Source organism: Chrysochloris asiatica, unplaced genomic scaffold, assembly GCF_000296735.1.
Source record: "Chrysochloris asiatica unplaced genomic scaffold, ChrAsi1.0 scaffold00257, whole genome shotgun sequence".
NCBI lineage: Eukaryota > Metazoa > Chordata > Mammalia > Afrosoricida > Chrysochloridae > Chrysochloris > Chrysochloris asiatica.
Window position 1 is genome coordinate 1,906,520 of NW_006408775.1, and position 10,488 is coordinate 1,917,007.

The 10,488-nt window shown below is 51.9% G+C and overlaps 1 protein-coding gene across 1 annotated transcript in view; it reads right to left on the reverse strand.

Moving 5' to 3' along the window:
* ABCA3 (ATP-binding cassette, sub-family A (ABC1), member 3) overlaps positions 1 to 5,392 on the reverse strand; it is a 31,099-nt gene extending 25,707 nt beyond the window's left edge. The window contains exons 1-4 of the mRNA XM_006873880.1: positions 5,339 to 5,392; positions 4,163 to 4,427; positions 1,046 to 1,173; positions 594 to 759 (exon numbers count right to left, since the gene is read on the reverse strand). Coding sequence (XP_006873942.1) covers positions 594 to 759; positions 1,046 to 1,173; positions 4,163 to 4,427; positions 5,339 to 5,392 — 613 coding nt within the window. The remainder of the gene's footprint in view (positions 1 to 593; positions 760 to 1,045; positions 1,174 to 4,162; positions 4,428 to 5,338) is intronic.
* Between the last annotated feature and the right edge of the window lie 5,096 nt (positions 5,393 to 10,488).

Here is a 10,488-nt window from a genome sequence, read left to right on the forward strand (position 1 = left end):
AGTATGGTGAAAGAATACAACCCTGTCGCACACCTTTCTTAATTTTAAACCATTCGTGTTCACGTGTTCTGTTCAAACAACTGCCTCTTGGTCTATGTACAGATTCCTCATGAGCACAATTAAGCATTCCGTAATACTCCTACTTCGCAATGTTGGGAAAATTGGGAAACAAGGTCTCAGGTGGAATTGATGAGATTAGCTGACCAGCCACCTCAGCCCCACCTGCAACCTTATTTTCCCAATTTTGTCGTGTAACCCGTAATATTACCAGGTGCCGAGGGAGGATTAGGACGTGGACAGGGCTGTTGGGTTCTGTCGAGCACATCGCCTGGTCTGGAACCGTCTGCACAAGTGTTGCCATCTGTAAGCCCACTGTTGCAGCCATTGTGCCAATCCATCCCAATGATGGTCCTCCTTTTTACCCACCCTCTATGTCACCCTGGGAGCTGCGTGTACTGCTAGGAGAGCAGACGGCAGCCTGTGTCCCTGAGTTCTGCACCCGAGTGATCAGGACAGGTGCGGGGTGCAGGTGTGCACAGCCTGGCACAGTTTCCCTCGTCACCACCGCCGCTGAGCAGGGTGGGGCCTCCTACCTGGTTCTCCGCCATCTGCGGACGCAGGTTCCCTGGGGCCTGGGTTTGGGAAGAGCGGAAAGAGGGAGGTAGTGTGCCACCCCTCTGTCTCCTTTAAGAAGAAGGAGCCCGACTTTGTCCACATGTAGTTTCTTCTCGTGTAGCTGAAGCGCAGGTGGTACTTCACCTGTGGAAACAAAGGAGACGTGGTGTGAGGTGCCGACAGGAAGGTGTATGGGAACACCACCAGTGAACCCAGTCCTTCCCTCCCTTCCTCCCACCCCCAGATGTCCGAGGGGGCTGGGAATGTCAGCACAATGGGCCACCGGGGGCTCTGTTTGTGGGACTATGGGGGGGGGGCATGAGGGGCATCACGCATCTACTCTTGGGCAGATGTTCCAGGGAAAGCTGCAGCTTCTATAGGATGGAGGACATGAAGGTCCCTCGGGGCAGCGGCAAGGGGGACGTCTCACCGCCAGAGGCAGAGGGTCTTTGCTGTGGTTAAAGACGTGCTCGAACACCACGGCGGCCAGCACGTTGGAGGAGTGGTTGTCGTACTTGATGTAGTCCTCGAAGGCCTCCTCGGAGGGGAAGCCTCGGACTGTGGAGAGAACCCACGCGTTCCCCTGTTGTGACCCCAGGCACATGGGAATTGGACCTCTGTGACCCACAGAGGTTTCCTGGGCTGATGGCCAGGAGCTGGCCAGGCCTTTCTTCCTAGTCTTAGCACTTATTCTGGGTGTTCTGCTGAGACCTGTGCAGCCTCAGAACAACATGCCAGCCTCCACTGATGCCGGGTGTGCATCAGGGGCACTGGCTGGGAATCCAACCCAGGTCTCCTGCGTGGAAGGTCTGCTCATCATTGTTGTCAGCCATGACTCAGGGAGACCCCGTGTATTACTGAGCAGACCTGCTCCATGGCATTTTCTAGCCTGAGTCCTGGTGTGGTGGTGTGTGATTAGCTACACCACAAGTCTGGCAGTTCGAACCCACCAACGACTCCTAGGAAACTATACAGGGGCATGAGTTAGAATCAACTCGACGGCTCGTAACAACAATAATCTTGGAGGAGTCCTGGTGGCGCTGTGGGTTAAGCGCTGCACCGATACTCAGACAACCTGCAGTTCAAACACACTAGCCACTCTGTGGAAGCAGCTGTGGCGGTCAGCTTTCACAAAGCCATACAGCAGTCTTCCCGGGTCCTACAGGGCCATGGTGGGCTGCTATCCACTCAGTGGACGGAGGGTCGTTTTTGGGTTTTCATCTGGATGGAAGCAGTCTGCTGCGTCTTTCTTTCTTGACACAGTGGGGTGGGTTTGAACACCCACCTTTAGGCTAGCAGCCGAATGCATACCTTGTGTTACCCAGGCTCCGATGCATTTCCCCAGGGCGCTGTAAGCTTCTGACTCATAGTGACCCTGTGGAGGGCTTCCGAGAAGCAGCTGGTGGGTTTGAACCACTGACCTGCAGTTGGGAGTCCAGTGCTTATCCTATAGCACCACTCCAGGACTCTGGAGACTCACTTAGCCTTTCATTTTTGGTGGGGAGGACCAGCCCTGGACAGTGATTTCTTGCTCTGTGGTTTCTGCGTACGCTAAAAGGCGGCCACAAGGAGCTACAATGGACCCACAGGCCTCTGCTGGACAGGTCCTGCATCTCCACTGCCTTACCACAGTGCTGTGCTCAAAACCTCAAGTGGACACTTGTCTCTCTGAGGACCTTGTTACTGCCCAGGCCCCTCTCCACAGCAAGGTCCAACTGTGAGACTCAGTGAGGGACTGAGGCACTCCACCCAAGTGTTGGCCTGTGGGAAGCACTGCCAAAATTACAGGGACAAAAAGGATGCTAAAAGGGAAAAGATCTAGAAAGAGGAGTTAGCATCCTGAAATGGATCACATTAGAAGTCCTGGATACAGAAGGAGAAAATGTACAACAAAACTCAAAATGACCAGGCTCAGTACTCAGAAAGACTAGAGGGACCCGAACTATGGCCCTTGGTCACCCTTCAGGTCTGGACTGGAACTCACTCTCGTGGCCCCATTTTAGCCAAGCAGTAAGATAGGTAGACAGGGGGGACAAGCACACGAGTGAGGTTCACACATAGAATGGCCAACCATAGTATTTACCCAAGGGCAGACTTCAGAAGGGTTGGGACCAGAGGAGGACTGAATGGGAACAAGAATCAGAGCAGGAGGTGCTACCTGGCTACCTGGGCAGGACTGCAGTCACTAGATGAAACGGAGAGTAGGGCTTGTTGAGGAGAGAGTGATGATCTGCTCTGTAGTCCTTCACTCATTCCAGTGAAGAGTTAAACAAAGGAAAACCAAGTAGCTAGCTCATGTCTGAAGCGCTGCTGTGGTGCTGTGAGATCGTGCGCTGGACTGAAAGGTCGGCGGTTCAGACTCACCAACTACTCCTTAGAAACTCCGTGGGATGCTGCGTCAGAACTGACTCAGCACTTAGCAACCACAGCCGCAGTAGTGCGTGTCTATGAGACGTTTCCCTCAACAAGGTTGCTCTCTCGGATTCCTTTTTTCCCTAAATGTCCTCTATTTGTTCTTAAAGACCCCCGTGTGGTGCTGGAGGATAAGCATGAGCTGCCAAGCACAGTTCAAACCCACCGGCTGCTCCCTTGAAACCCTGTACAGGACTAACTTGGCGACACTCAACAATTTATACTCAGGTCTTCTTTTTATCCTTAATGTGGCTTAGTTTTTAAAAAATAATTGAATTTTTGTTGTTGTTGGCAACACACCGAGGAGCATAACCCCAGTCGAGACTTTCTAGCAGCAGAATTCTGTGAAGTTGATGACACCACCTCACCGCCCTGAGTGGCTTTTCCCTGTCACACCAACTCGCTGCCCTCTGGGGTTCCTAGCGAACCTTTGGAGTCCCATTGTCAGTTTGATTCTGCAGAGAGAGTTCTTAAAAGAGCACAATACTGGAAGCAGACACTTTACTGGTTGAGGTGAACCATTGTTTGGTTTTCAGAAGATTTCAGGGCATAGTCCTTATTTCAGGTTTGAAGAATAGCTTAGAGCTTCCATACCCTTTTTCTTTCCCTAAATTTTTAATTTTGTTGTTGAGAATGCACACAGCGTAACAAACGCCAATTCAGTAGTTTCTGCACATACGACTGAGTAACACTGAGGGGCGTCTTCATCGTGCGGCCACCCTCCTCTCCTCAGTCCCATTAACTCGCTGCCCCTGAAGGTTCCGGGGGGGTGGGGGGGGAACTTTTGAGTTGCTGCTGTCCAGCAGGCTTTCTGATGACTGTGTGTCAGAACTGCCCTCCTGGAACCCCAGCTGGGACAAGGCACTTTATGGTTTCCACTTGGACTACACTCTGGTTTTATCATGACAGCAGCGGCTGAAGCATCGTTACCAACATCCTCACTTGGCCCTTACAGCCTGGGACCCGTGGTGGCCAGGATCTGTATACAGAGAAGCCCAGGACCACCCGAGATGAGCCAGCTCCTCAGTGGAGACACTGAGCCTCGACAGCAGGAAAGCCTGGGCTCTGAGAGCCGGCACATAAGCGCCAGCATGCAGGGGCCACTGACAAAGGTGGGCCGCCCCCTCTGCCTCACCTCTCATGTTGATCATCAACGCCTTCTCCACCTTCTCAGCGATGGCCCTGACCGCCTCGCTCCTGGAGGGGATGTACGCCAGCCCCCAGGAGTCTCCTGGAGGGGGGAAGCTGAAGAAGAGGGGCAGCTCGCGGATGGACTGGCCAGGGTAGATGGTGGCGTTGGGGACGTTTTCAGACTGGATTTTCAAGCGGAGCCAAATCAGGATCCCGGAGAACAGCAACGGCAGGAAGATTTCCAGGATTGTGACAAGGACCTTCCGTTTCTAGAAGTGGAAGTGGAATTGTACACACTGTGGCTGGTCTGAAAAGGTGACGCACCGTACTATCGCCACTGGGATTTTCCAACTGGGGGACAGTGAAGGCCCAAGGTGAGGCAAATGATTAACTTGCTTGATTGTGAACCACAAGTTTGGAATTTCAAATCTACCCCCAGGTGCCCTGGAAAACATCGGCCACTGGAATCCCTCCGGGGACAAGTCTACAGGCAGACTGCAGGCACACGGCAAGTTTGGTCCCAGACTAACACGATACAGCGAGCCCCAGGAACTTGTGGGCTCCCAGTGTGCTGATGCTAGACTGTCGTCTATGAAGCATGGCACAGCAGAGGAAAAGTCTGCAATACTGGGAGAATGAGTAAAACGGGACACTGTCGTAACTGGGAAGCACAATAAAACGAGGTCAGCCTGCACTCAGCTATCCGTGGGGGTGCCGTGAGGAGAAGTACAGTTGAGGGCATAGGTCTTTACAGACAATGAGAACATCAGTGGTTGTTGGCCATGGGTGTACGTGTGCGCGCACATTAACGGGGGGCTTCCATGCTATTTTGAAGGCAGTGAGGCCATTCTGGGTAATAATTTCACGGGAAACACAAGTACAGGCACAGCTACCACACAGTGAGCCCTGCTGTAAACGTTGGGCCTGGTTAGGAGCAATGTTTCAACGTCCATTCATCAATGGTCACCGCTGTCTGGTCCCCCAGCACAAGATGTTAGCAAGTAAACAGGTGCAGGGGAGACAAGCTGCCTGGGAAGCCTATAGTTTCCAACCAGTTTCTCTGTAAACAAAACCCCCAGCTTGAAACAATTTAAGGTGGAGGGAAGCAGGAGCCATTGAGCCAAGACCCAATGGGAAGACAGGGCCACGATGTCCCCTCCCTGGCTGGGGCCACACCTACCTGCAGGGTGTAGTTTTTCCAGAGGAGCAGTGCCAGCTGCCGGAGCACAGCCATTTTGTTGCCAGGGCCCACAAAGCTGTGGGGAAGGACCAGAGACAGAGTGTTAGGGGTGCCCGGGAGACAGGATGCAGCGTCCATAAAGATCACAGCCTTGGTACAGAAAGGGCAACGTTTGTCCCAAAAACAAAGCACAGAAGACAGGAAGGGGCAGGAAAGAAGGATGAATGGACCAGGGAAGCCCAGTGAGGAAGTGGACAGAGTGCCGTAAACAGTGTGGAATAGCCATTGCAGTCCGTGTCATGAAACAACATGTGTGTAAACTGTTGAGTGGAAAACATTCACCCAAACTAAACCCAAAAGTAAAAAATACAAATACAGAGGCCTAGAGTGCCTCTGGGACAGTTCTACTCCGTCCTACATGGCCACCAGGACTTGGAGTCCACTTGGCAGTACTGGCTTCAGTTTCTGCTCTCGTGGGTGTCTGAGGGAGGGCGGGGACCCATCACCAAACACGATCCTCCTCCTGTGGTTTGTCCCGCAGGACTCAAGACCAAGGAAGCTTCAGAGTGCCATGGTTATGTGCTCGGCTGCTAATCAAAAGGCTGCTGGTTCGAGTTCATCCAGCAGCTCCATGGGAGGGACAGCTGGCAATCTGTTCCCGTAAAGGTTGCTGTTCAGTGACCCAGTGTAGGGTATTCAGAGGAGCAGCTGGTGGATTCGAACTGCAGATCTGTGGTTAGCAGCCCAGTATTTACCTGACGGCGCCACACCAGGACTCCCCGGTAAAGATTACAGTCTACTTAAACCAAAAACATCCCGATGTCTTCTTCAACCAAATAGTGGTTTAGCTGAGCTAGTAAAGCAAGTCTGCCTTGAGCACTGTGCTCTCTTTGGATCTGTCTCCTTGTTCATTGCTAAGTGCCTTCGAGTTGGTTCTGACTCACAGCGGCCCTGTAGACAGGGGTGGGGAACCTGTTTGCTGCCGAGGGCCATTTGGATATTTACAACATCATTTGTGGGTCATACTTAAAAATTAGCCTGTTATTTGTTCAAACAGTTAATTAACTCACCCCTCATTTGGCTCAAGCATGGCAACGATTGTGAGGTTGGCCCAGGACCGGGCAGAGTTTTGTTCTGTTGTGCACAGGGTCGCTATGAGTCGGGACTGACTCGATGGCACCTAACAACCACAACAACACAAGATGGCTAGTGCTTACAAGTCAGGTTGCTAATCTCGAAACTACCAGCGGCTCCATGGGAGAAAGATGAAGCTTTCTGCTCCCATACAGATTTACAGTCTCAGGAACCCTGTAGAGTGTCACTGCGAGTCGGAACCGACTCCACGGCACATCACCGCCACCAATGTGACGGCTGGAACTGCAGCTGCCTCGGCAGGAGCATATGAAATGATTTCACAGGCTTCATATGGCCAGAGGACTGGACGTCAGTTACCCACCCCTGCCATATAGGGCTTCCAAGGAGTGGCTAGTGAGCACGAACTGCCAACCTTGTGGTTCAAGCTGACCTTGCAGTCCAGTGCCTTGTCCCACAGTGTCACACCAGGATCAAATGGACAATGGGCAAGGGCAACTCTAAAGACTCGATGGGAAACTTAGGAGGCAGTGAGTTGGTGCTGGTGGGGTAGGAACAACTCGCAAAAGGAGGGTGAGAAGAACTCAAAAGGTAACCAGCGTCCCTGAATTGTACATGCAAAAATGGCTGAACCGGTGCATGTTTTGCTGTGTATAGTCTCAGGAAAAATAAAGATAAATTACAAACAAAATTTTAATGGAAAACTCTATGGAGCAGTTCCATCCTATCCCGTGGGGTTCACTCTGAGCCAGAATGAATTTGATGGCACCCAAGAACAAGAACTGAAGACAAGACCCCTCCGGAGAATGATCTTAGACCCGCAACCGTGGAGACATCTCAAATCCAAAGAACATGAGTGGCTTTCTTCTTTTTTTTCTTCTCAAACTCAATCCCGTATCATTGGGTCAGTTCTGACCCCTAATGACCCTGCAGGACATAGAAGAAATGCCCCACAGGGTTTCCAAGGCTGTGAAGCTTTACAGAAACAGATCGCCACATCTTTCTTCTGAGGAGTCACTGGTGGGCTCGAACTGCCAATGTTCTGGTTAAGAGCCTGGTTCTTAACCTGCTGCACCACCAGGGTCCCTCTTATCCGATGCATGGATGTCGAATGCAACGTGGCTGCTGGGTGGTGTTGGCTGGGTGAGAAATGCTCTGGAGCATGTGTGCTTAATGTGGATTTGTTCTTTTTTAGCAAGTTATCCAGGTTTCTGGAATTCTCTGCTGGGAACCAGTTAAATGAGACACTATTTAGTGCCCTGGCTGAGGGGTGACCTCTAAGATTTGGAGAGAACCCTGGGCCACCTATTTAGGAAGCCTCCCTGGCATTCTCAGGGGAGGCCCATGTGAAGGAGGAATGATCTGCAATCACCTGGCTCCCCCCTCCCGCCCCCCATCCCTAAGAACCAGTTTTTCCTGTTTTTTGTTTTTTTATGGCATTGACATTTGGGCCTGGCCATTTTCACCTCTATTTTACCACTTCTTCATAGAAAATGCAAGGAGCTCTGGTAGCATAGTGGTTACGAATCGGGCTGTGAACCGCAAGGTCAGCAGTTTGAAACTACCAGCAGTTCCGCGGGAGAAAGCTGAGGCGTTCTGCTCCCGTAAAGATTTACAGCCTCGGAAACCCTGTGTGCAGGGTCACTATGAGTCGGAACCGACTCCATGGCACTTAACTACAACAACATAGAAAATGCATTCCTCACCCCCCCACTTCCACCCCCTTAAAAAATCTATCTGCTCTGGTGCAGAAAAATGGCTCTGAAACTCAACACAACAGACAGCTAGCTGCTCCCACCAGTATGGGTCAGCCCACTGAGCTCAACCCCACAGGCCCCCAGCCCACATCATCAGATGCTGACTTTCAAGAGGAGTAGGGGCTCAGGAGTACCTCCAGGAGACCCCTGGACACCCAGGAAGTAGACGGTGAAGCCATGGGAGGAGGCACAGCACTGGTGACTCTGGGGCGGGCGGGTGGGGAGGAAGGCTGGACTCGGGGAGAGAAGCCCAAGGACTCGACTGAAGGGCCATACGATCACTGAGTGTCTGCCGTCCAGTCCATTCCGACTCAACTGCCCTCACAGGGTTTCCTAGGCGGCCACATCTTCCTCCTGCTGAGTGCTTGCACCTTTGCCTCCTAAATCACAGAACCAAACCCAAGCCCGCTGCTGTTGATCCGATTCCAACTCAGGAACTGCCGCCATCTTGGCGGGGACAGATTGACGGTCCTCTCCCAGAGTGGCTGGCGGGCTCAAGCCACCGGCCTTTCGCTTCATAATTACTGTGGCTCCTTACACCAACCACAGAGCACTCACACGGCTAGTCAATCCATTCACTAACACTAACGGAAACAACCCTCCTCAAGACCCCAGGAATCAGAGGGTCTTTTGTGGCTCAAGTGGGTAGTTTCCTTTTTAAGGAGCGATGATGGCACACAAGTTAAGTGCTCTGCAGGTAACCGAAGGGTTGGCAGTTTGAACCCAGCAGCAACTCCGTGGCTGTGTGTCCCGGTGAAGATCTGTAGCTGTGGCTCATAAGTGGACACTGATCAGGCAGTTCTACCATCACACGGTGTTACTAGGTGAAGGTTTTGATGGCATGGCTGCCCACATGCCTCATAGTGGCCATGGGTGGGGGATTCCAGCCCGCCTGGCCAATCATTTCATCTGGTTCTGCCAAAGAACCACAGTTACAGCCATCACACTGTTCTTGTTGTCGCTAAGTACCATCAAGTCGGTTCTGATCCATAGCAACACTGCCTAGGGTTTTTGAGGAGCGGCTGGGAAGCCTGCAGTTGTTATGTGCTATCAGCTAGGTTCCAATTAGGGGTGAGTTCATTCAATGCCTGACCATATATAACAGGCTGATTTTTAAGTTGATAATTTTGTATGACCCGTGAATGATGGTATAACATTTGGCAGAAAACAGGATCCTGCTTGAAAGGAGTCCTGGTGTGGCACTGCGGGTTAATGTACCAGACTGCAAAGCCGTTTGAACTGCAAGGTTGGAGGTTTAAGCTCACCAGCTGCTCCTTGGAAACCCTATGCAGGGTCACTATGGGTCGGAACCGACTGGATGGCACTTCACAACAACAATGCATACTGGTAGAAAGCACAACTGCAAGAAGTTATTCACAACTGGACTATCTTCGATGGACTTTAATACACAATTAAAAAGTAAGGAAATCCAAGCTGACATAGTGTATGGGTTAGCGAGCAGCCACTTCACAATCACCCCAAGACGTAAGGTCAGCCAGCCCCAGTGGCCCAGTGGCTGCAAGTCAAAAGGTTGGCAGTTTGAACCCACAGGGAGATTCAGGAGAAAGACCTGGTGATCTGCTCCCAGGAACATTAACCCATGTTTATGTTCCTGACGTGGAGTGGACTCCACCGCATAATGACCCTACACAACAGAGCTTGATTTATGGGAACAGACGGCCTCATCTTTCTCTGGTGGATTTCAGCTGCCCACCTTTTGGTCAGCAGCCAGACACTTAACCCACTTTGCCACCAGGCCTCCTGAGAATCCCCTGGGGCAGTTTATTCTGTCATGAGGTCACTGTGAGTTGAACTTTGACTTGATGGCACTCAGCAATACCAAGGTGGAAAAACTATGAAAACCCCATCGTAGATCGTGAAGCAAAGAGCAGTGAATTCATAGCGCACACCAAGTTCCCAGAAGAGGTTTCAGCTGAAAGGGAGGGGGCCAGTTCCCGGTGAGGGCCAGAGACAGACAGGCAGCTTGGTTAAGATGAACTTGCTCCTTCCACCAAGACAGGGATCTAGAAAGGCTAAGTTCAAAGAAGTCTGAGCACAGAAATAAGTGAGTGAGTGGCAAAGTCCGGCCAAGAGGAGACAGCCCACGGAAACCCCGTCTCACAGACACACTGTGCACCTTCCCACAGCTGCTGCACAAGCAGCACCTAAGGACTGACCTTTGTTCCGGACAGAGGCTTCCAGAGGTGGCTGGTCTTCGGGGCTCACAGGAGAACTGAATGGAAGGAGGAGACCGTGGGCAGCAGGCCCCGGGGCGGGGCTGACAGGTCCTTCAAGTGCAGT